This window comes from Chionomys nivalis, chromosome 18, assembly GCF_950005125.1.
Source record: "Chionomys nivalis chromosome 18, mChiNiv1.1, whole genome shotgun sequence".
Classification (NCBI taxonomy): Eukaryota; Metazoa; Chordata; class Mammalia; order Rodentia; family Cricetidae; genus Chionomys; species Chionomys nivalis.
In genome coordinates this window covers 4,735,934-4,759,675 of record NC_080103.1, presented here as the reverse complement: position 1 = coordinate 4,759,675, position 23,742 = coordinate 4,735,934, and the positions used below count along the sequence as shown (strand labels likewise).

Genomic DNA, 23,742 nt, shown 5'->3' with positions numbered 1-23,742 from the left:
CTAATCTTTTTAACTCTCATCATCCTCCCCTCAAAAAACATTTGTCCTTTGTTTATGCAGGAACCGCCTGCTGTGGTCCAGGAATTTGAGGGCCAGGAGCAGTGACCTCTTTCTCCTATATTCTTTATTTCTTTAAAGACTGAATTAAGATCGTAAGATCCAAACACCCCTCCCTGCCAGAGGCTGGGTAGGGAGACACTGTCACCACCAAAGTTTGCCTGTTCAGACTAATCCTTCAGGCGGGAGTGGGAGTGGTCTCTTTCTTTGGGACCCTGGTTTTATTTCTCTTTTTTTTTTTTTTTTGGTTTTTGAGACGGGGTTTCTCTGTGGTTTTGGAGCCTGTCCTGGAACTAGCTCTTGTAGACCAGGCTGGTCTTTAACTCACAGAGATCCACCTGCCCCTGCCTCCCGAGTGCTGGGATTAAAGGCGTGCGCCACCACCGCCCGGCTGTCTAATTTAAATATAACAATCAAGTGCCTTTGCCAATCGGAGAGTATGGCATTTAACAAAAGAGATACGAACACAGACATGCCAGCTCCTGCCGCATCCTTTAGTTCCTCCAGGAAGATGCATGGTTAGTTACAACATGCCTCAAGCCTTGCCTTTCGGTATGGCAAAGCCACCCACACCACAAAAAGCAGCCTTCCACCTCATCAGCTTCCTGGACGCTATACTGGGGAATCAGTCTTCTCGTCCGGCCTACACAGGTAGACTAGATCTCCTCTCCCCACACAGGAAAATCTCTGGGCCTCCATGACTCAACAGCTAACAGGCATGTACTGCTTCAAAGGCTAACAAGGTTCTCCAAAGACTAAGGAGAGACTTGGGATTGCCTGCATAGGTAAAAAAAATCTGTCTCACCGGGCAGTGGTGGCGCACGCCTTTATTCCCAGCACTCGGGAGGCAGAGGCAGGTGGATCTCTGTGAGTTCGAGACCAGCCTGGTCTACAGAGCTAGTTCCAGGACAGGCTCCAAAACCAGAGAGAAACCCTGTCTCGAAAAACCAAAACCAAAACCAAAACCAAAAAAAAAAAAAAAAAAAAAAAAAAATCTGTCTCATTTCTGCCCATTTATCCCTCTCAGATCTGTCTATTGGCATTTGATGGCTTAAGGTACCAGTAACTCATTACTTCATTTGTTAAGTTTCCTGGTAAAAATACAGTCATGTGTGCCTCTTCACAGACTTAATAGTCCAGGATTAACAGGTTTTGGGTGTATCTTCAGAGATCCAGGGTTCCCAGTTCCCTTTAACTGACTTCTAAATTGTTCCTGTTCCAGCTGTCTTACAGACACCTACAGGTTCCTGGGAAAAGTTCTGCTGCTGTATCAAGAAATCTGGTCTGGTAAAAACTAACATCTCCAGAGCCTATTTTAATCCCACCTGTTTTCAAGCATATCCTGCCGTCTGGGCCAAGACCAATTTTCAGTTAATGCTGCATCAGTCCCTGGGACTTCACCATTGGTACCAACTCTCTTGGCTCAAAAGGACACCAACCAACTAAAATCTGTTTTTAAAGGGCATATCTGCTCTGGGGTCTCACTTATTCACCTGTGCCTCTCCTGGACAATCAGAGCACTTTTCTGTCCCATTCTTTCTGGCAGTTAATGCCCCTTCCCATGGCTAGCCCCATTCATAGGGCCAATAACAACAATATATTTTTTCTCCTAGCCACCTGCCTTCTCATCTCCCTAAGGAACAGCTGTGAGGTCTCCAGGATGTCAGTAAACCAGATACCTCTCCAGCCACACCACTCACTGAGCTGAGCCCACCAACTTCTACTCTCTCCTCCCCCACATCATCCCATGCCTGCAGGAAGCAGCCAGGCTTGAGCCAACACCCCTTTATCCAAAATGGAATGTTTGGTTGGCTTCACCCCAGCCCCTGGCATCCATTTTGGAATGTTGGGTGGAAAGTTCCATTTCAAGCCCCTCCCCCTGGGAGTTGCCTCAGTCCAAACTCCACCTCTAGGAAAGCCCGCCAAATGGTGACTCCTCCCCGGGGCGGTTCAAGACTACTCCCACACGCTATTTAAACTGCCCAGCAAAAAAACGAACACATGGCCTCCCCATTTTCCTCTCAGGTGGTCGTTCTGGCTCTCCTTTCCCCTCTTCCATGGTTTCCAGGGGCCAACCCGGGAGTGCTGGCATTCGTTACACCTGGGCATCTTCTAATTCAGTAGTCTAATTTGGTCTGATTGGGATTATTGCGTTGGTGGAGAGGTTTGTCGGTCAGAAAATACTTAGCAGTTTGGGAGGAAATACAGAGATAGCAATCAGCCTGGTAAGCTAGCAAATTCTGGGCGACAGTTGGAATTTCTGTTTTGTGTTTTTATCTTTTTTTTTTTTTTTCTGCATGGGAGCCAAAAGACACCTGCGGGAGAGGGTGTGTTTTTTAAAAAAATTATTTATATTTCAATTACATTGGTGCTTTGCTTACATGTGTCTGTGTGAGGGCATCAGCCCTACTGGAACTGAGGTTACAGACTATAATGAGCTGTCCTGTAAGTGGTGGAAATTGAACCCAGACCCTGGGAAAGAGTAGCTGGTGTTCTTAACGGCTAAGACATCTCCAGCCCTAGGATGAAGGCTTTTTGTTTTTTTTCTCATAGTCATATAGTCTTCAGAGTAGCCTAAAGCTGTATGACACAAACTGGCTTCGAACTTCAGCCTTCTAAGAGCTGAAGAAATGAGGTGGAGTCAGAGATGTAAGAAATGATTAGCCTGAGTTAAGCATAGGAAGCTGCAAGGCTGGTTATTCCGGGGTCTTACTAATAGTTATGCATTGGAAGAGTGACAATCAGCAACCACGTGTCCGAATTCCCACGACTCTTGGTCTAGGTGTATTGTTGCCTAACACCACCCACCTCTCAGTGGGCTGATGGTCTGCGCGCCTCCCTCTCATTGGTCAGCTGTCACAAGGCCCATACTCACACGAGGTCATTCAGCCAATCAGTGAGCCCGGCTACGCCCGCCCAGCTTGACACGCTTGCAGTTTCCGCGGTCTGGTCCGCTGCATGCCGGGAGTTGTAGTTTAATATTTAGGTTTCACCTACCGAGACGAGAGACAGGGAACTACAGGCCCCAGAGTCCTGAGCGCGTAGCGCGCTCCACTTTTAGGTCTGAGCTGCAAACACCTCGGACCCGGGAGAAGTCGCGTTAAGGAGCAGGTGAGAGTTGTTGTTCGGGCTGGAGTCGACTCTTGCTTCTGCCTCAGACCTGGTAAAGCTGCGAGGTGCCGAAGGGCCAGGCTGTGTAGGAGTTGCCGGTCTTCGGTCGGTGGGTCGGACAGAGCGGCTCTCGGGCTTTCGTCAGTTTCTAAACTCTGACTGGTGTGTTCTTAAGTCCTCGGTGCGGCGGCCACGGGTTGCTCCTGCTGAGCCCTCCCACGCCCACCTGTTGATCATAGGCAGGCAGACCACACGCCCACCGCACCATCGCTTCCTGTCCCCTTCTTAGGCGTAGCGCAGAGCCTGAGCTCCTACCCTGCACGCGGACACCTCGGATGCTCTGCGTCGCTTCAGCTACCCAACTACCCCCAGAAATTCAGCTTGGCTTCTCCATTAATAGTGTGACTTACCGATCTTCCATCCCCTAATTCTCGGTGCCATCTCTCCAGCCTTGTGTATACAGCCTTGGAAAGCAGAAAGCGTTCTGTTTTAGCCATTTCAGTTGAAGTGAAAATCTGTTGGATCTCAGTCACTCCGACATACATTTTTATTTCCTGTGTGTCCTTTCTGTAATTCTTAAATTAAAGCAGAAACAGGGTCGGGCATTCTGATGCAGGAGGTAAAGCGCTTGGTTTGGGGTGGGGATACCAGAGGTAACTGCTTCCAAGCGTCTACCTTTGGTGCTTACTCCTGCAGGGAGTGCTTGGTGGCCCCCGCCCCCATGCCCACCCACGATGCCCTTGTCCCGCTGGCTGAGATCTGCGGGGGTCTTCCTGCTGCCGGCCCCCTGCTGGGCACCCCGGGAGAGGTGTCTTGGTTCCGAACAACGACCCTCCCTGGCATATAGGTGTCCAGTCCTGGGGGCCTGGCACAGTGCCCGCTGGTGGTGCCAAGTGTGGACAGAGGAGCCTCGGTGAGTGTGGTTGGGGTTGGGGCCTCGGGGAGGGAAGCGCCCAAGCAGACTTCTCATTTGTGTGTGTATGTGTTTTTCCCCCCTCAGAGCATTTTGTTCCTCTCTCAGAATGAATGGGAACCAGAAATTGGAGGCTTGTAACCAAGACAGGCAGGATTTTGTCCAGCACTTCTCCCAGATTGTCAAGGTGCTGACTGAGGACGAGCTAGGCCACCCGGAGACAGGCGATGCCATTGCCCGGCTCAAGGAGGTGAGGGATTCAGGGTGGAGGAAGCCAGTAGAGGTGTGGATTTTGCATGGCTTTTGGTAAGAGTGGAAGGAACAGCTTTTCCTTGAGTCTCCTCTGGAGTGGGTGGGTCCTCTGCAGAAGGTGGAAGCTTTGTGTGGGAGTGGAGCCTTGGACCTCGGGAAGCCTTTGATTTTGTGCCCTGAAATTCTAAGATTGGTCTTAAGCAGCTGCTCCTGAGGCCTGAGGAAAGCTGCGGTTATCACAGAGCCCTGTCTTCGCAGGGGAACTGTTGCAGTGGCCCTTGGGTGCCGAGTTCCCTCTTTAGCCTCTTGGATTTATCTTTTTAAGACAGCTTTATTATTTAGTCTTTGTGGCCTCAAAACTCACAGCTCCCCTGCCTGTGTGCTGTATCTGCTAGAGTGCCATCGTGCCTAGGTCTGGAGTTCTTTTTATAAATGTTGTTTCTGTCCTATCTTTGAGGAAAAAACAAGGAGAGTGGTTTCTTTGTCTATACTGTGTAGGTATTAAAGAGATGTCTCTAGTTAGGTACTTTTGTTGCATGGCAGAAGGCACAGTGGGAGGACATGCATGCCTTTGACTTAGACATAGCTCTGGAGCTGCAGAGATGGCTAAGAGCACTGACTGCTCTTCTGGAGGACCCGGGTTCAATTCCCAGCACCCACGTGGTAGCTCACAGTTGTCTGTAACTCTTAGATCTGACAGTCTCACACAGACATACATGCAGGCAAAATACCAGTGCATGTTAAAAAAAGAAAGAAAGAAAGAAATAAAGAAAGAAAGTAAGAAAGAAAGAAAGAAAGAGCTCTGAACCTTGCCATCCCCTCCAGATTTGGCCAGATGGAGAGGCCATTTTGTTTTTCTGTAGCCAAGGCTGGCTGAACTCTATATCTTGGTGTCAGCCTTAAACTCACACAGCCTGCCTGCATCCAACTTCAGAGTATTGCGATTATAGGAATTAGCGGTCTCTTCCTACTAGGGGCCTGGTCTTCAATATAGGCTTTGTGTGGAGGTGCTCTAAGTCCTGTCCTCAGGTGAAAAATTGAGTATGCATTCTGCACCGGGTACGTGGGTCCTGGGGAATGGTGCCATATGCCACAGGACTCTGGAGAAGGAGCTCTCCAAGGCGGGGTTGGGATAAAAAAGGGAGGAGGAAAGGAAACATATCTGTGGCCCATGCTGTCCTCTCTGCCCGCCTCAGGTCCTGGAGTACAATGCTGTGGGAGGCAAGTACAATCGGGGTTTGACTGTGCTCCAAGCCTTCCGGGAGCTGGTAGAGCCAAGGAAACAGGATGCCGAGAGTCTGCAGCGGGCCCTGACTGTGGGCTGGTGTGTAGAACTGGTAAGAAGTGTGGAGAGGGGCAGACAGTTACCAGACAGGGAAAGTGTGTCCTCAGCTTGTGTTTTGCATGTCTTTGTGTGTCTGTCTCTTATGTGCTACGGTCAGATTTTGGCAGTGTGCACGCTAGAGACCCAGAATTTTCAGAAATTTTTAACTGAAATCTTGCTGGGTGTGCTGGTACACACCTTTCATCCCAGCACTCAGGAGGCAGAGGCAGGCAGATCTCTGTGAGTTCGAGGCCAGCCTGGTCTACAGAGTGAGTTCCAGGACAGCCAGGGCTATACAGAGAAAGCCTGTCTCAAAGAACAAAAAGAAGAAAAGGGTCAAGTGATAGACAGACCACCTGACATCTTCCTCTAGCTTCTACTCCCGTGTGCTGGTGCACACATGCCTACACTCAGGTTGGTGGCGCACACCTGTAGTGCTAGTGCTGGCGAGAGCAGAGACAGACAGATCCCCAGAGCTTAGTCACGAGCTAGTATAGCTTGTCAGTGAGCACTGAGCTAGTGACGGAGGGGTCCTCTCAAAAGATAAATATAAAATATGGTGGAGAATGTGGGAGACTCCTGGTTGCCTCCATGTGTGCACACAGCACAAACGCCCACATAAACACATGCAACACAGACAGACATACAAACCAGATGATTTCCAGGGTTTGGCGCAGTGTCTCTGTCAGGAAAGTGCTTGGGCATGAACACTGGAGTTCATTCCTCGCTGTCTGCATGGAGCTGTGCATGTCTGTAACTGTGCTGGGCACGTAGACACACGGATCTCCGGCGGTGGGTGGCCGGTGGGTCTAGCACAGGTTCAGTGGTAGACACGGAAGGGCTACAGAGACGGATTAGTGGTTAAGAGCATGACTTACACAGAGGACCTGGGTTCCATTGTCAGTACCCACATGGTGCCTGACAGCTGTCTTAACTCCAGACCTAGGGGATCTGATGCCCTCCTCTGACTTTGATGGGCACTGGACATGCACATGGTATGCGACGTCTGCAGACAAAAACCAAGATGAATAGAAAAGTGCCCGCTCCAGCAACATGTTACTGAGATTGGAACAATACACAGGAGATTAGCATGGCCCTTGTGTATGGATGATGTACAAGTTCATGAAGCGTTCCATATTTTTTCTAACTTTGACATCTTTATCAAATGTGTGAAAATATACATAAAGATTATTATAAAAAAAACTATATATAAAAATTTAAAAACGAGGGGCTGGAGAGATGGCTCAGAGGTTAAGAGCACTGGCTGCTCTTCCAGAGATCCTGAGTTCAATTCCCAGCAACCACATGGTGGTTCACAACCATCTGTACTGAGATCTGGCACCCTCCTCTGGCATGTGGGCATACGTCGAGGCAGAATGTTGTATACATAATAAATAAATATAAAAAAAAATTTAAAAACTAATGAAGATATCCATGTTGACCTCTGACCTTCATATGAATGCACATATAAGCACACATTTGTACAAACATACACTATACACAAACACATAAGCACAAACTTACACAAATAAACTTGTATATGTGTATGTACGTTCACACACATGCCAACACTCATAAGCATGTGCATACCACAAAACATGGTGTGGCATGTACACACTTGTAGAAACATGTAACAACTCATAACACACTCAACAACTCGGAATTTGCCTGCTTTTTTGTGGTATATATTTTTTTCTGTTTCCCTTCCTTCCTCTCCCCTCCCCTTCTACCCTCTCCTATGATCCCACATTCCCAATTTACTCAGGAGATTTTGTCTTTTTCTACTTCCCATGTAGATTAGATCCATGTATGTCTCTCTAAGGATCCTCATTGTTGTCTAGGTTCTCTGGGATTGTGAATTGTAGGCTGGTTTTCTTTGCCTTATGTCTAAAAGCCACTTATGAGTGGGTACATATGATATTTGCCTTTCTGGGTCTGGGTTACCTCACTCAATATAAACAACCCAGGTTTTTGACATCGTGTTTACTTCTAGAAATGTTTTGCGGGTGCTGGAGAGATGGCTCAGTGCACTGGGTGCTCTTCTAGAGGTCCTGAGTTCTGTTCCCAGCATACATGGGGGCAGAACACTGTATACATAATAGAGTGAAGGCTGCTTCCCTGAGGGGGGATACGTTTTTTTTTTTTTTTTGGTTTTTTCGAGATAGGGTTTCTCTGTGGTTTTGGAGCCTGTCCTGGAACTAGCTCTTGTAGACCAGGCTGGTCTCGAACTCACAGAGATCCGCCTGCCTCTGCCTCCCAAGTGCTGGGATTAAAGGCGTGCGCCACCACCGCCCGGCTCCCCACATCGTTTTGTCTTACATGGTGAGCTTCCCTGGCCCTTGAATGTCTATGGCTTATTTTTGTTTTCTTTTTTCCAGGTGGGGAGGGGGTTCCAAGTTGGTGATGAAGCCCAGGCCTTGTCTGTGCTAAGTGCACTCTCATCCCTGAACTGCATATCCAGGCCATTGCTGTTGAGGCGGGGTCTCACTGTACCCGTGCTCATGCTAGCCTCATACTCAGAACTGTCTGCTTCAGCCTCCACATGTGCCGTCATGCCTGGCTCAGACTGACTTATTGAATTATGGGTCTATTAGGTGACCAGTTTGTGGTGTTTGAATGATGTACTGATTTCTGTTGTTTGTTTGTTTGTTTGTTTCCCCAAGACAGGGTTTCTCTGTGTAGCACTGACTTTTCTGGAGTTGACTCTGTACACCAGGGTGACCTCAGACTCAGAGTTATACCTACTTCTTTCCCCAAGTGCCCCCTACCACCTGCCAGCGTAGTGACAGACTTCTTCTGAAAATAGAGGAATGGCAGGGTGGCTCAGTAAGGTGGCTCAAGACCTGAGTCTGATCCCCTGAAACTCAAGAAAGAAGAAAGTAAGTGTCTCCACAGCGTGCTGTGCAGTGTGCACCCACAGTCAGGCACAGCCCCTGCCCCTAGCAATGGCTGAAGGGCTGGTGGTTCAGTGTGTAAACACACTTGCTGAACAAGCCCAGCGAAGTGAATTCCATCCCCAGAGGCTAGGGATAGATGAAAAGAGAAACCAACCCCTTGACGTCCTCCTGATAGCTACGTATGTGCTGTAACGTGCACTTGCCCCTCACACAGTAATAATAGAAAAAGTTAAAAAAATAATAAAAATATACATCCTTTTGGGGCGGGGAGGGCAGGTTAAAAATGAGTGGTAAAACCCTTTCCTGCCGTGTGTAAAGCCCTGGGTTCCGTCCTTAGCACTTCTGACACAGCGCAATAAGCCAATAATGAGATTGCCCTGTCTTGAGAAGTTGCTGAACAATCACGTGTTCTGACTGTGAGAAGTTGGTGTTAACGTGCACTCCTGAGTTCGGTGTTGAGGCTAGTTGAGATCTTGAGGTAGAGACCACCCTGGCTCACCCTGCATCGTGAGGCTCTATCTCAAGGAAACAAAAACCAAAAGCTTCATAGGTGCTGAGTGTTCTGTTCCCATATCCCTAACAGAACTCTTGGGAAGTACCACTCTCAGGTCAGTGCTAGACTGTGAGGCATCTAGCGGGACAGCACATCTTGTGTTCAGGAGAGCCCTTTGCTGAGACGAGGGTATGTAAGGCCAGGAAAGCCGCAAGCGTGGTAGAGTGCTGCCTCTCTCTGCGGTGTCCTGGCTCAGTCCCTCCCCAATGGAAAAGCTGGCAGACCAGGGATGTGGAGGTTAAGGCAGAAGTTCGTGGTCTTTCGTGGCCAGGTAAAGGGTTTGACTCTGTCTAAAGGAGAAGAGTCGTCGTTTGGCCTGTGGTGCTCTGCCAGCGAGGTGCTGTTGGTGTGTTCCTGGAACTCCAGGAGCCTTAGGGACCCCTTGGACACTGCCTGATCTTCATCCCCAGCCTCTGCTCCGAAGAGGGTGCAAATCAATGCCGTGGGGCTGCTGGATGATTTGTGCTCTGCCCTAGCTGAGAGGGGAGCTGCCCAATAGAGTTTTCAAAAAATTTAACTAAAATTTTAACTTTTATGATTAGAAGACTTTTGTGTATGAGTGTTTTGCCTGTATGTGTACCAGGTGTGTCCAGTGCCCACAGAGGCCAGAAGAGGGCATTGGGTCTCCAGGAACTGGCAACTACAGATGGTTGTGAGCTGTCGTGTGCGTGCTGGGAACCAAAACTCGGTCCTCTGCAAGAGTGGCCACTGAACCTCTTGACTGCTGAGTCATCTCTTTACCCATTTTTTTTAGAAAAGGAAAACCTGTCTTAAGTTTCTGTTCAAGTGATAAAACACTGTGATCAAAAGCAACCTAGGAAAGGTTTCTTTGATTTTACACTTCCAGATAGCATCACCAAGAGGTCAGGATGGGAAGGGATGCAGATGTCGGAAGAGATGCTGCTCCTTCTCCATGGCTCGCTTAACCTGCTCTTTCTGCCTCTGTTCTCTCCCTCTGGTTTTTTGTTGTTTTTGTTTGTGTTTGTTTTGAGACATGATTTCTCTGTGACCCCAGCTGTCCTGGAACTCACTCTGTGGACCAGGCTGGCCTTGAACTCTCAGAGATCCACCTGCTTCTAACTCCTGAGTGCCAGGATCAAAGGCATGGGCCTTGTTGCCCAGGGGTGTCGCCCATAGTGAAAATGCCTCACAGTCTTCCTCACAGGACAGTTGGGCTCGGACACCTTTTTCACTTGAGGGTCCCTCCCTCTTCCCAAATGACTATCACTTGTCAGGTTTGCCTAAAACTCGATAGTGCAGTCACTGACTTGGACAAAAATTCATTGAAGTTTTGGTCTTCCTGCTAGCAGGGGTGTCTTAGAGCAGATTAGAGGGGGCATAGCTCTATTTTAGTCCATCAGCATGTGGCATCTGAGAGGAGGTCCTGTAACTTGTCAGGGTCCCCACACTGACTTTCCCACCTGTACAGCGGTGGCCAGAGTAGCGGTGTCACTGCAAGCAGGCCCCGGGAGCCTTGCCTTACTCCCTTCTTTCTCCCAGCTCCAGGCTTTCTTCCTTGTGTCAGATGACATCATGGATTCTTCTCTCACTCGACGCGGACAGATCTGCTGGTACCAGAAGCCAGGCATAGGCTTGGATGCTGTCAATGATGCTCTGCTTCTGGAAGCCTGCATCTACCGCCTGTTGAAGTTGTACTGCAGGGAGCAGCCCTACTACCTGAACCTGCTGGAGCTCTTTCTGCAGGTGCCCTGTGGCTGTCTCCCGGGCTCTACCCTCTGTGGCACGGGCTCATTGGCTCTGCTAAGGTGGCCTGGGAAGGGTGTGGTGGCAAGAAGAGGCAGCGAGGAAGGCTGTAGTGTGCTGTGAACCTGGAGTCTCTCTCTCCTGTTTCCAGACTGTATAGTTTCAACTGCTGGGATATGGCCCGGGATGCAGTGTTTTCCATTCCAGAGAAAGCCTGGCTTAGAAACCATCTGTTACCCTTGCTTTGTAGAGCTCCTATCAGACAGAGATTGGGCAGACCCTTGACCTCATAACAGCACCCCAGGGCCATGTGGATCTTGGTAGATACACTGAAAAGAGGTGAGGGCCAGTGGTACCCGTGTCTGGGTGGTAAGGGACTCAGGGTGGGCCTTGCTCTCATGAATGTGTCTTCTTCCTTGGCTCAGGTACAAATCTATTGTCAAGTACAAGACGGCTTTCTATTCTTTCTACCTGCCTGTGGCGGCTGCCATGTACATGGTAAGTCAGGGTCAGCGTCACTGTTTGTCCTGTGAGCTCTGGGGTGGAGCCCTGAGTATCGTATGACTGGATGGCTTCAAGCCACTCAGTCCCTCTGATGGGGCCTAAGATGGAACTGGAAGATGAGCAGAGGTGGGCCTATAGGGGCTACGTCTGGTGGAGGAGCAGAGGGGAATTGAAGCTCAAGGTAAGGGATTAGGCTTGGAGGTGGTCGGTCGGGTTCATGGTCCATCCTGACCTTGCTCTTCAAATTTTCCTTTCGTATTGTAAGAAGGAGGTAGCCAAAAAATGTGGAAGTGTGGCTGTCGTGGTGGCACCTCACAGGGTCTAGCCAGTGGCCTGCAGGAGGCATTGGGAGGGGCAGGGGCCTGGTCCCGCTTCCTCAGCTGTTCCCTTGCAGGCAGGCATTGATGGGGAGAAGGAACATGCCAATGCCAAGAAGATCCTGCTGGAGATGGGCGAGTTCTTTCAGATACAGGTAGGGAGGTCCGCAGCAGGGCATGCTTCTTCCTCAGCCCTGCTGGGGCCCGGCGCTTCACCTCCTTCTCTGTCTGCTGGCCAGGACGACTACCTTGATCTCTTCGGTGACCCCAGTGTGACTGGAAAGGTCGGCACTGACATCCAGGACAACAAATGCAGCTGGCTGGTGGTTCAGTGTCTGCTACGAGCCACTCCGCAACAGCGTCAGATCTTAGAGGTGCCCAGAGGGCCCTGGGGGTTGGCTTGTCCCTCTCCTCGGGTCAGATGTGACATTTGGCAGCCCCAGCGCGGTTGGATGTATGTGCTGAAGGCTGCTAACCGAGAATTCAGGGAAGGTTCTAGACCCTCTTCCCAGACAACACCCAGTGCCCAGTAACCCTGTGCAGTGCCAAGGCTGAGACAGCATAGAATAGCGAAAGGGTAATTCTGAGCCAGGACCTGAACACGGGTGTGGGGGAGGCAATACTCATATCTCGCATCCCAGAGACACGTTGGAGGCAGGAGAGCTACATTTGGCAGTCGGGAGCCTGAGGCAGGCCTACATAATGAAGCAACAAAGTGGAGTGAATGGCTTTCCCAGTGTTCTGGAATGTATGAATGAATTGTCAGATCCTTTGGACCTGGCCAAGTAAAGCCGTTTTCCTGCTTCCAGGAGAATTACGGGCAGAAGGACCCAGAGAAGGTAGCACAGGTGAAAGCGCTGTACGAAGCGCTGGATCTGCCAGCTGTGTTCCTAAAGTACGAGGAAGACAGCTACAGCCGCCTCCAGAGCCTCGTGGAGCAGTACTCTGCACCGTTGCCCCCAGCCATCTTCCTGGAACTAGCAAAGAAGATCTACAAGCGGAAAAAGTGACCTCGAGCTTGCAAAGGCTTTGAGGGAGGGATCTCAATAAATTATTGTACAGAATCCTGTGGTTTTATTCTTGGACCAATCACGAGTCCGGCTTTGTCTATAATGGAGGGGTGGAAGGTGGTAACTTGGAGGCCAAGTTGGCATCTGAGGTTGCTTATAGCCAAAGCTGCAGCAGCCTGGATTGGTGACGCAGGCGCACAATCAGGCCCGGTGTGGAGGGGGGGCGGGCCTAGACTATGCCACGCCCATGCGTGAAGGGGTGCGGCTGCGCAGCCACAGTGGGCTTTGCCGGCACCCCTCCCCTTTGCTCTGTTCCCGGCTGGGCGGGGATGCAGACAAACCCGAGGACCGGTCGATTCCAGGAGGACCGCGGGTGAGGAGGGCTCGATCTATGGGTGTGGACGGATGGATGGAGATATGGGAGGGGAGCTGTGAAGCTAAATAAAGAAGGGGTGGTGGGTGGCTGGAAGATGGAGACAACACAGCGAGTGGACAAACCTCGCTGTCGCAAGCCGGTGAGGGCACGCAGGCTGCAGGCTGGAACTGGAGGAACTGGGACTGGGGCAGATGCAGCGCTGACCAGCTGAATGCTTTCTCATCCTCCGGCCCAGACCCCTCTCCTGCGCTAACAAACCTTCGCCGTGTTTCTCACCGTTCACCTGACTAGAGCATCCGGGTGGGGTCTCCTTCCTCTGGGAGAGGGTAGACTGGAGGGAAAAGCTTGCTTTGAAAGGATTGGGGTCTATTCTGGGCCCTACTCTTTTTCAAGCTCCGCACCCCCTCGAAGATCAGAGCGCACACCCGCATTCTCTGATGACCCTCCTTTCTCTGTTCCCTGGAGGTTATGTTCGACTCCACCAGCAAATACTGCAGAGGAAACTAATGGGCTGTTCTTGGTGATTTGAATCTCATTTAAATATCTCCCAAGGCCGGCAGATCCTTCCCAGGTCTGCTCTAGTCCTCAATCACCTCCGGTGCCCTTAGCACGCAATCGCAGTATCTGGGTTTCAACCATATTTGTCTTTTAGGTCTGCACCTGAATTTCCAGGCAGGTGGATGTGAGAGGCTGGATCCTCTTGGTTCTCTGGAAGGCATCCTTCGTCCTCAGCACCATGCTATCCCCTCAGCGGGCTTTACTCTGCAACCTCAATCACATCCACCTCCAGCATGTCTCCCTGGGCCTGCACTTGTCCCGCCGTCCTGAACTACGAGAGGGGCCTCTGAGCACACCCCCGCCTCCAGGAGACACAGGGGGCAAGGAAAGCAGGGGGCCCTGCAGCGGGACCCTGGTGGATGCCAACTCCAACAGTCCAGCTGTGCCCTGCCGGTGCTGCCAGGAGCACGGGCCTAGCATAGAAAACCAGCAGGACCCTTTCCAGGAAGACGAAGAGGCCGCCTCGCCTTCTGATCCCGGATGCTCCTCTTCTCTCAGCTCTTGTTCAGATCTTAGCCCTGAGTCTCCAGTGTCAGTCTACTCTCGCGACCTGCCTGGCAATGAGGCTGCCCACCCCGAGTCCAGCATTTTTCCCTTGGAGCCGGGCTCTCCTCTGGCTACAGCGGATCCTGGCACCTGCTCTCCGGACAGCTTTTGCAGCTCTCCGGATTCTTGCTCCGGAATATCTTCCCCATCCGGACCTGGCCTGGACTCCAACTGCAACGCCCTGACAACCTGCCAGGACCTACCTTCCCCGGGTCTGGAGGAGGAAGACGACAGTGGGGAACAGGATCTTGCTACCTCTGAGCTCTCAGAGACCGAAGATGGAAGAATTGACGCAGGAAAAGCAGAGCCCAGTTGGAAAATTAACCCCATTTGGAAAATTGACACAGAGAAAACTGAAGCTGGATGGAAAGCCATTGAGAACAGTGACTCTGGTTGGAAAATCGATGAAAATACAAACTCAAGCTTGAAAACGGAATCTGGGAAATTGGCTTCTTGTTTGAACACCAATTCTGGTTCTAAAATAGATGCAGGGAAAACTGATGGGGGATGGAAAGGTGACGTCAGCCAGGAGCCGGTACCCCATCGGACAATCACGTCCTTCCACGAGCTGGCCCAGAAGCGCAAGCGGGGTCCGGGGCTGCCCCTTGTGCCGCAGGCCAAGAAAGATTGCAGCGACTGGCTCATAGTCTTCTCGCCTGACACAGAGCTCCCGCCGACTGGGTCCCTGGGAGGTTCTTTGGCACCCCCGCGAGAAGTCACCACCTTTAAGGAACTCCGGTCTCGAAGCCGAGCCCAGCCACCGCCAGTCCCGCCCAGGGACCCTCCGGCTGGGTGGGCTTTGGTCCCGCCTCGGCCGCCTCCCCCTCCCGTCCCTCCGCGGAGGAAGAAGAATCGACTTGGGCTGCAGCCCATCGCCGAGGGGGAGCCGGAGGAAGGCAGGGCTGGCAGCCCCGCCGTGGGTGAGGAGGCCCCCGCAGCGCAGGAGCCGGAGGAGCCGCGCGAGCCCGCCGTGGGTAAGAAGCGCAGAGTGTAGGAGGGCGGGTCCTGAGCCCGCCCTCGTCCCCTCCTTCTGCGCTGTCCTCCCTGCCCCAAGGCCAGGGCGCGCTCTGGGGAAAGGGAAACTGGGTGGGTCTTGGAGTGAAGGGACTAACTCTTTGCTCCTCTTTCTCCCGCCCCTCCTTGCCTGGCTGTCGGCCCCGCTACCTTCCTTCCCGGCCCCCCCCCGCCCCCCCCCGCACCTGGCCCCGCCAATCCCGCCTGCAGCCGGTCCCCCGCTATTCCCTCGGCCCCCGGTTTTCCGGTTCTCGGCCGACGGGCGCCCCCTGTTGGAGGGTGGGGGCGCGGGCGCACCCAGGTCCCTGCTCTTGACGCCTCTAACCGGGTGGCCCAATTCCCGGTTGCAGCTGCTGGGGGCAGGGAGTCCCCCCGAGGAGCATCTGCTGCCTGTGCGGCTATCCCCGGTGGGAGCCTATTCTCCTCCCACGCGGGGGGCCTTGCCTTGCCTGGCCAGCCCCGAGCTGGCCTTGCTGCTATCCCCGCTCTTCCCCAGAAGTAGCACCTTCCCCGCCGCGGCGCCCCCACCCCGCCAGGTTCCCGCCCCCCCGCTGCCAACACCACCGCGTCCTCCGACCGCCCCTCGCTGGACCAGAAGGCCACCGCCTCCGCCCAGGCAATGTAAGACGGACCTGGGCCAGCCCCGCGGGCCACGTCTCGGCCCGCCGCCCCTCCTGTCCTGGGCCAGCCTGCCTGCATTTTAGCCTTTTTCTAGGGTGCCTGGCTAGATCTCGCCCTCGGAGTTGGCTCCGGGAAGGCTGGCCCTGCTCCACGTTTTAGGGGTGAGGAGCGTGACTGCTCTCCTTGCTGAACAGCCGACTCCAGCCCTGCTTAAGGGGTCCATTGTTAGGGACCTGGGGTCACACCCTCTGTGGAATCCCTCTGCTAGGGAAGTTCTGGCGGCCGTGGTTCCGACCCACAGTCCCCTCCCAGGAGGTTCTAGCCACACCTCCTCCACGAATCCCGCCCCCAAGTAGGGTGAAGCTGGAGCCTTGCATTTGACAAGGTGCAAGGTGACTACGTGGGTTCCCCAAGACTCTCCACCCTTTCCTGTCTGTCTTTCCATTAGTCGAGGCTTCTCACGTGCTCAAAGTGGGTACCGCCCTCAATTTCCTCACCCAGTCATCTCCGTACTTAAAGGCACAGCTGTTCGGTGTGGCTCTCCAACTTCCCGGAGAGGAAGGGCAATGGGAACCGAGGTGGGGGTGGCAAGGGCTGAGGTTTGTCTACGACTACACATTCTGCTCTACGCCCCAGGTGGCTGTGTTCTTTCTCCCATGACTCTCAAACCACGAGACCAAGGGAGCCGGCGTCCCTTGTAACCCTTGGTAAGAAAGCGTCACCGCGTCTTCTTCTTTTACATAGTACGTAGTTCCTGGTCGTTTGCCGGTGTTCCCGGGGCCCAGCGGCTGTGGATGGCAGAAGCCCAGAGTGGGACTGGCCAGCTGCAGGAGCAAAAGAAAGGTAGTTTGCCCTTTCTGCCTTCTGAAGATCGGCCTGTCCTCGGTCTCCGTGTCCCCCCCCCCGCACCCCCCCCCAGGGGCTTTGATGTGTCTTCCATCTCCACCTAGGTCTCCTGATCGCTGTCAGTGCTTCAGTGGACAAAATCATCTCGCATTTTGGGGCTGCTCGGAACTTGGTTCAGAAGGTGAGTTGATTTTGAGGGAGGTGAAAGGGCGCACGAACACTTGACTAGTAGTGGCTAGCCCTGCTTCTGTCCCCAGGCCCAGTTGGGGGATAGCCGGCTGAGCCCAGATGTGGGGCATCTGGTGCTGAGCACCCTCTGCCCGGCCCTCCATGCTCTGGTGGCCGATGGACTGAAGCCCTTCCGGAAGGACCTCATCACCGGGCAGCGCAGGAGCAGCCCTTGGAGTGTGGTGGAGGCGTCTGTGAAGCCAGGTGAGCTGTGAGGGAGTGGGATCGATGGGAGCAGGGCCTGGACCTGGCTGACCGCAGCCTCGTCCTCAGGTTCCTGCCCACACTCCATGGGAACCCTGTACAGCCAGGTCAGCAGACTGGCCCCGCTGAGTAGCAGTCGCAGCCGCTTCCACGCTTTCATCTTGGGCCTCCTCAAGTGAGTGAACTTTTCCCCACTGCTCTTCGGCCTTGGATCCATATCGTGGATAGGGCACCAAGGTTTCCAGATGCCTCCCTCTTCAAGTCATCCCTCTCTCCCCACCTCCTTCCTGAATTTTCCTCTCCTTTTTCCTCCAGCACCAAACAGTTGGAACTGTGGTTTTCCAGCCTCCAGGAGGATGCAGGTCAGAAGCCGCTGGGATGGGAGGGCGGGGTGTTCCTGGTTAGGAGAGGACGGGCTCTTTCCTGCTGGTTCATGCTGATAGCAGGACGCTCACCCAGGCTTACCGCTTTTCCAGAGGAGAGTGCGGAGAACCAGAGCCCAGATTGTCTAGCCCTTTTTCTCCACTCGAGGTCCTGGAGGCTTCTTTGCCCCTGGGGCATCCATTGTCCCTGTACCTGGAATAGGCCCCTTGCCTATTTCTTCTGTGAGTTCCTTCCTCTGTGAGGTTCCATCTCTACCCTGAAAGGGAGGGCCTCGCCTTTGTGTATGCTTCCTCTCTAACCTATAATGTTTCTCCATTAACAACACTAAGTGCATATGCCTCCCTCTGGAAAAGGACTATTGGTCCTGTAGCCCAGCTTTTCCCCTTGTCCTGTATCTGTGCCCCACAGAGTGAGGTCCAGGAGATATTTGTTGACTCTGGGATTGGTGCAGGATGTCCTCTGGGGCTGATGCTGGCTGCTCTTTTCCAGGTCTACTGTCCCTCCTCTATCTGCCCACTGGCTTCTTCTCCCTGGCGCGCGGGAGCTGTCCATCCCTGTCCACAGAGCTGCTGCTACTGCTGCAGCCGCTCTCAGTACTCACCTTCCACCTGGACTTGCTTTTCGAGCACCACCACCACCTACCCCTAGGCCTGCAGCAGGCTCCTGCCCCTCCAGCGCCCCCTCCTGCCCTCCAACAGACTGTGCAGGCTGTGCTCCAGTGGGGCGGACGTCTGGCGCAGAGTCTCCGAGGGACTTCAGGAGAGGCCACTACCCACTCTTCAGCCCACTCAACCCGCCCTCCACCAGGCAGCTGGTGGGATCAGCTGACTCAGGCATCTCGGGTCTACGCCTCTGGTGGCACTGAGGGCTTCCCTCTTCTCCGGTGGGGACCCAGGTGTCGCGGAACTACAGCTGAGGATGCGCAGGAGGCACCTCCGCCCACGGAACAGACCACACCTGGCAGAAGCATGTGGTTGGGGCGGCTATTTGGTGTGCCTGGGGGCCCGTCAGAAACTGAGAACGGAGCCTTCAGGTCCAGGTGTGTGTGCACATGGACTGTCCCTTTTCTGACCTTCTGGTTCCTAGAGCTCACAGTGGCTAGGTATTTATGACCCTTTAGGGAATAGGTAGGCAGCTGGGTTTTTTTTTTATTTAAATATTTATTTAGGGGCTGGAGAGATGGCTCAGCGGTTAAGAGCATTGCCTGCTCTTCCAAAGGTCCTGAGTTCAATTCCCAGCAACCACATGGTGGCTCACAACCATCTGTAATGAAATCTGGTGCCCTCTTCTGGCCTACAGACATACACACAGACAGAATATTGTATACATAATAAATAAATAAATATTTTTTAAAAAAAAGATGCTTTAAAAAATATTTATTTATTTATTTATTATGTATACAATATTCTGTCTATATATATGCCTGAAGACCAGAAGAGGTCACCAGACCTCACTACAGATGGTTGTGAGCCACCATGTGGTTGCTGGGAATTGAACTCAGGACCTTTGGAAGAGCAGGCAATGTTCTTAACCGCTGAGCCATCTCTCCAGCCCCAGTCAGCTGGTTTTTATAGCTATGGCTCTAATGGTCACATTCATAAATTTTTACATTTTAGTGGCTACATAAAGTTCCTGATTTCACCCTTCGCCCTTAGAGCTGAAAATATTTATCTGACCCTTTAGAAAAAAAAATCCCTGACCCATTCCAGAGCTTGATCCAGCAGGCGGCTCTTCAGTGACAGCCAGAGGCTTTAGCTGTGGAGACCCTAATGGGTCCATTGGTCTTAAAGCTGCCCACTCTGCTCTCAGCTCTGAGCAGTTCCCAAACTGCCAGCTGGGGGATTCTTGAATTTTTTCTGGAGTGGTATGGCTTCAGTGACCAAATCCTTCCCTCTAGGAGACCATCCAGCTGGTTGCCCCCAACAGTGAGTGTGTTGGCTCTGGTGAAGCGGGGGACATCTCCTGAGACCCCTCCCACGGAGCTTGTGAAGGCACCAGCCAGCGGGGCGCAGACTGACAGGTAAGGGCTGTGTTTGTCTCATCTCCAGAGTGGTGGGGGTGTGTAAAAGGCAGATCGCACTGCCTCTTCCCTACCCGTTACTGCTGGACACTCACTTCTTTGAGCCTTTAGCTTCTTTGGGAAAAGAAGATGCTGGCATGGTGGCTGCATTTGGGAGCCTGCCAGCGGAATCTCCAGTTCCAGGCCTGTAGTGGTGCACAGAACACGGACACAGGCAAAACACACACACACACACACACACATATATATATATCACCCATACAATATAAAATACCCATACATATAAAACACCCGTACGTATAAAAAGTAACCAAATAAAAAATTGTTTGGACAGGGTCTCATCACGTAGACCAGGCTGGCTTTGAACTCATAGAGATCCACCTGCACGATTAAAGAAAAGTATGCACAATTAGTTCTTGACTTTTTCCTCCTGCCCCCCCCCCCCAGACAGGGTTTCTCTGTATAACAGCCTTGGCTGTCCTGGAACTTACTTTGTAGACCAGATTGATGGGATTAAAGGTTAAAGGTGTGTGCCTCCACACCTGGCAGCTTTTGTTTTGTTTTTGTTTTAAAAAAAAACAAAATAGGCCGGGCGGTGGTGGCACACGCCTTTAATCCCAGCACTCGGGAGGCAGAGGCAGGCGGATCTCTGTGAGTTCGAGACCAGCCTGGTCTACAAGAGCTAGTTCCAGGACAGACTCCAAAGCCACAGAGAAACCCTGTCTCGAAAAACCAAAAAAAAAAAAAAAAAAAAACAAAATAGGGTGTGTTCATGTAACCTAAACTGGCTTTGAACTCAGTATATCTCAGCCTCTCAAGGGCTGGGATTAATGGTGTGTGCACCACTAGTCCTGAATCACCACGCTTGGCTCAAACTTTTTTTGGTTCTTTGAGAAAGGGTTTCTCTGTAGCTTTGGAGCCTGTCCTGGAACTAGCTCTTGTAGACCAGGCTGGCCTCGAACTCATGGAGATCCATCTGACTCTGCCTCCCGAGTGCTGGGATTAAAGGCGTGAGCCACCACCGCCCGGCTCAGATTTCTACTTTTGAGGCCCTGTTTCTTTGGGTATTTTCAGTTCACTGAATTAAGCTTTTTATTTTTTTTTATTTTTTTTTTCCAACTCCCATTTATTTGTTGGCTCTTTGGGCAATGTCATCTTTTCAATATGAAAAAAAAGCAGCCAAGTTCAACACAAAAAAGAAGGGTAGGACCAAACCAGGAAGAAAACAGCAGAAGCAGAGACAGGTCCCAGACACCCCGGTGGCAACACACCTTTCCAGGTTTGGAGGTCAAATGGACGGGGCGGTTTCTGGACAGCCAGAGACCAAGGCTCTGTTCCACTCCCACCTTAGAGAAAGAAGGAATACAGGGAAGACACCTCCAATGGCAGATAACCTCCAGCTGTCCTGAATTAAGGTTTTTAAATTTAATTATCAATTCCCTTATTTTGGTGGCAGGGACTTGCTCTGGCGCTATGGCTGCTAGAACGCAGACTGGAATTAGTGGCATATGTCAGTATGTCTGGCCGAATTAAGCTTTTTGATTTTCCATCTGTTCAGTGCATTCCAGGTACTTCTTTGTGCCAGGGAGAGAACAAAAAACGACCCTATTTTGTTTGTGTCTGACTTTCAGGGAGCATATAGTCTGATAGAGATGTGTGGCTAGGAATGGATTAGATTGTTTGGGGCAGTATGGCCGGGGTACAAAAGAGAGCTGGAAGCCTTCGGGACACTGTCCCTGGGATTGAGGTAATGGTTCTGGTAAGTGTCTGGGAGGAGAGATGGCAGGAAGGTGCAGGTGTGGTCGTGTGCGACATGGCGGCCAGCCGTGGAACCAGGATGTCATTCCGAGGCACTGGGAACCCTCAGAGAGGCTGCAGCCTGGGAATGGTAGACTTGTGCTTCAGGACAATCTGTGACTGCTGTGTGAAGAGGGGAGGGGAGACCAAGAGATAAATGATTACATGTAGCACCCACCACAGCAAGGGTGATAGTTGTTCAGCTGAAGGGGAAGTGCATGGAGGGGAGCCAGAAGCGAGCTTTGGTAGTGGGTCTAATGTGAGGAGATGCTGGATTGCCCAGAGAGGCTTTCCCACTGTCAGGAGGCCATATTGTTTGCATATGTAAAAATTTTAATATCAGAGGGAAGTGCAATTTCAAGTAATCATTCAAGAGTCAGTTTCGGGTTCAGAGAGGCCAGAGTCCCAGAGAATCAACATGTCAGCAGGTGATCCCAAGTTTCTTCTGAACTCACGGAGGAGTGTGGGCTGAACCAGCAGGGTAATCTGCCATAGACAGTATGGCTCTTCATCCTTCTTTCTTTGACTTCCCCCAGGGCTGTCCGGGCTCTCTGTGACCACACTGCTGCAGGGCCTGATCAGCTGAGCTTCCAGCGTGGGGAAGTGCTTCGTGTCATTGCTACAGTGAATGAGGACTGGCTTCGCTGTGGGCGTGATGGTGTGGAGGGGCTGGTTCCTGTGGGGTACACCTCCCTTGTTCTCTAGCTGTGGACTGGAAGAGCTCATGACCGCTGTTCTCGGGAACTGGAGCATTTTCTCCTACTGCACACACCCATTTCTGTCGACAGTTAGAGTAAACTCTCCTTCTCTTAGCACCCACCTGGAAGGGGAAATCTGCTCTTGCAGATGCGTAGAAAGGACTTCCTGTCTACAGTACTCCCTTCTCCATCCACACAAGAGAACCCTTCCTTTCTGCAAATTAGCATCTTTCCCTCCTACCTTCACCCGTGGACTGTGCAGTATAGTACATGCCTCTGCCCCAAGCCCACAGGACTGTAGTCTGTCTGTCCTTGGTTCTTGTTGCCTATATATTTAAGATGTACTTCTGCTGTGCTAAGTGCTAGATGGAAGCCTGGACCCCTGGTGGGTGGGCCTCTGCCACTGGTCTGCCTTTCCTTCCTTGTCCCAATAAAATGTGGGAGTTGAACAGTTATGTGTTCCTGTGGGTTTCGGGTATAGGGACTGCTGTGGAGGAGGGAAGGCCTTTTATTGGAGCCCAGGGCAGATAGGTACTTTTTCCCTAGCATAGGTAGTTTTTGTTGTTTTTTTATGGGTGGGGAGGCAGGATCTTACCAGGTAGCCCTGGCTGGCCTCCAACTGTCTTTGCCTCACAGGTGCTGGAACTAAAAGTATGAACCTGAAGCCAGGCGGTGGTGGCACACGCCTTTAATCCCAGCACTTGGGAGGCCTCGGGAGGAACTCTGTGAGTTCGAGGCCAGCCTGGTCTACAAGAGCAACCAGGACAGACTCCAAAGCTACAGAGAAACCCTGTCTCGAAAAACAAACAGCCGGGCGGTGGTGGCGCACGCCTTTAATCCCAGCACTCGGGAGGCCGGCGGATCTCTGGGAGTTCAAGGCCAGCCTGGTCTACAAGAGCTAGTGCCAGGACAGGCTCCAAAACCACAGAGAAACCCTGTCTCGAAAAACTAAAAAAAAAAGAAAAACAAACAGAAAAAAAGTGTGCACCTGGCTCTGATGCGGGGCTTTGTGTTTAAAAATGCTTTTAACTTTTTGTGTGAGAGGGTGGACTCTGCGATGGCTCATGTGGCGGTCAGAGGACTACTGTGGGAGTTTTATTTTCTACCATGTCACTATTACAGTGACTCTCGACATTCCTGATGCTGGGCCTTTAATACAGTTCCTCGTGCTGTGGTGACCCTTAACCATAAAGTCATTCTCTTTTAACTATAATTTTGCTACTGTTATGAATCATAATGTAAATATCTGATATCCAAAGGGGTAGAGAAGCACTGCTCTATTAAATCTGGTGGAGCTCCAGGCAGCTGTGAGCTTCCAGTGTGGGTTCTGGGAACCAAACATGGATCCTCTGCGGAATCAGCAAGCCCCCTACCACCTTGTTTTTTTTTTTCCTGGATTTGTATGTGTGTGTGTGTGAGGGGACATAGGTATCAGGGCACATGTATGCAAGTCAGACAGTAACTTTGGGAAGTCACTTCTTGCCTACTATTGTGGTGCTTGGGATGAAACTGGTTTCCCCTGTTGTGATGGCAGGTGCTTTGCCTACTGAGCTGGCTCGACATCCCCATTTGCTTTGCTTTTACACTGCTGTTTCATTGGACCGATGGAGCTAAATAAAGACAGGGAAGATGGAAGCCAAGCCCCTGAAATTATACTTTAGATTCCGAGGTGAAAGACAGAAGTGACCCTGCTTTCCATTTAATGCCATCAGTCTCAGTGACGGTTTTAGTAACCTGCGCCCCAGGTTAGTTTGGTGAGTTTCCTGTCAATCTTCTGAAAGAAAGATGTCTTGGGGCTCACTGGAAAG

The 23,742-nt window shown here is 51.8% G+C and overlaps 2 protein-coding genes and 1 non-coding gene across 12 annotated transcripts; all 3 read left to right on the top strand.

Moving 5' to 3' along the window:
• Positions 1-3,052: 3,052 nt before the first annotated feature.
• Positions 3,053-12,689, top strand: Fdps (farnesyl diphosphate synthase). Of its 6 annotated transcripts, none has more exons than XM_057794203.1 (9): positions 3,053-3,168; positions 4,169-4,331; positions 5,530-5,670; positions 10,608-10,811; positions 11,062-11,150; positions 11,237-11,309; positions 11,710-11,787; positions 11,872-12,006; positions 12,442-12,689. In XM_057794203.1, exons 2-9 carry the CDS (start codon positions 4,191-4,193, stop codon positions 12,640-12,642), a joined length of 1,062 nt encoding a protein of 353 aa, XP_057650186.1. In that variant the 5' UTR covers positions 3,053-3,168; positions 4,169-4,190; the 3' UTR covers positions 12,643-12,689. The 6 variants fall into 6 exon arrangements, with proteins under 6 accessions (XP_057650186.1, XP_057650188.1, XP_057650187.1 ...); XM_057794205.1 differs by having other exon boundaries at positions 3,082-3,168; positions 4,190-4,331; XM_057794204.1 differs by lacking the exon at positions 3,053-3,168 and adding an exon at positions 3,175-3,277.
• LOC130890305 (U6 spliceosomal RNA) lies at positions 6,694-6,799 on the top strand. Its single transcript, XR_009058740.1, has one exon. It is a non-coding gene; the product is annotated as a U6 spliceosomal RNA (small nuclear RNA).
• A 204-nt stretch (positions 12,690-12,893) lies between the features above and the next one.
• Rusc1 (RUN and SH3 domain containing 1) lies at positions 12,894-23,067 on the top strand. Of its 5 annotated transcripts, none has more exons than XM_057793668.1 (11): positions 12,894-13,015; positions 13,671-15,096; positions 15,347-15,757; positions 16,502-16,600; positions 16,708-16,784; positions 16,861-17,035; positions 17,105-17,210; positions 17,351-17,397; positions 17,909-18,458; positions 19,317-19,439; positions 21,773-23,066. In XM_057793668.1, exons 2-11 carry the CDS (start codon positions 13,755-13,757, stop codon positions 21,939-21,941), a joined length of 3,099 nt encoding a protein of 1,032 aa, XP_057649651.1. In that variant the 5' UTR covers positions 12,894-13,015; positions 13,671-13,754; the 3' UTR covers positions 21,942-23,066. The 5 variants fall into 5 exon arrangements, with proteins under 5 accessions (XP_057649651.1, XP_057649650.1, XP_057649652.1 ...); XM_057793667.1 differs by lacking the exon at positions 12,894-13,015 and adding an exon at positions 13,187-13,589 and having other exon boundaries at positions 21,773-23,067; XM_057793669.1 differs by lacking the exons at positions 12,894-13,015; positions 15,347-15,757 and adding an exon at positions 13,202-13,589 and having other exon boundaries at positions 21,773-23,064.
• The last annotated feature ends 675 nt before the right edge of the window (positions 23,068-23,742 follow it).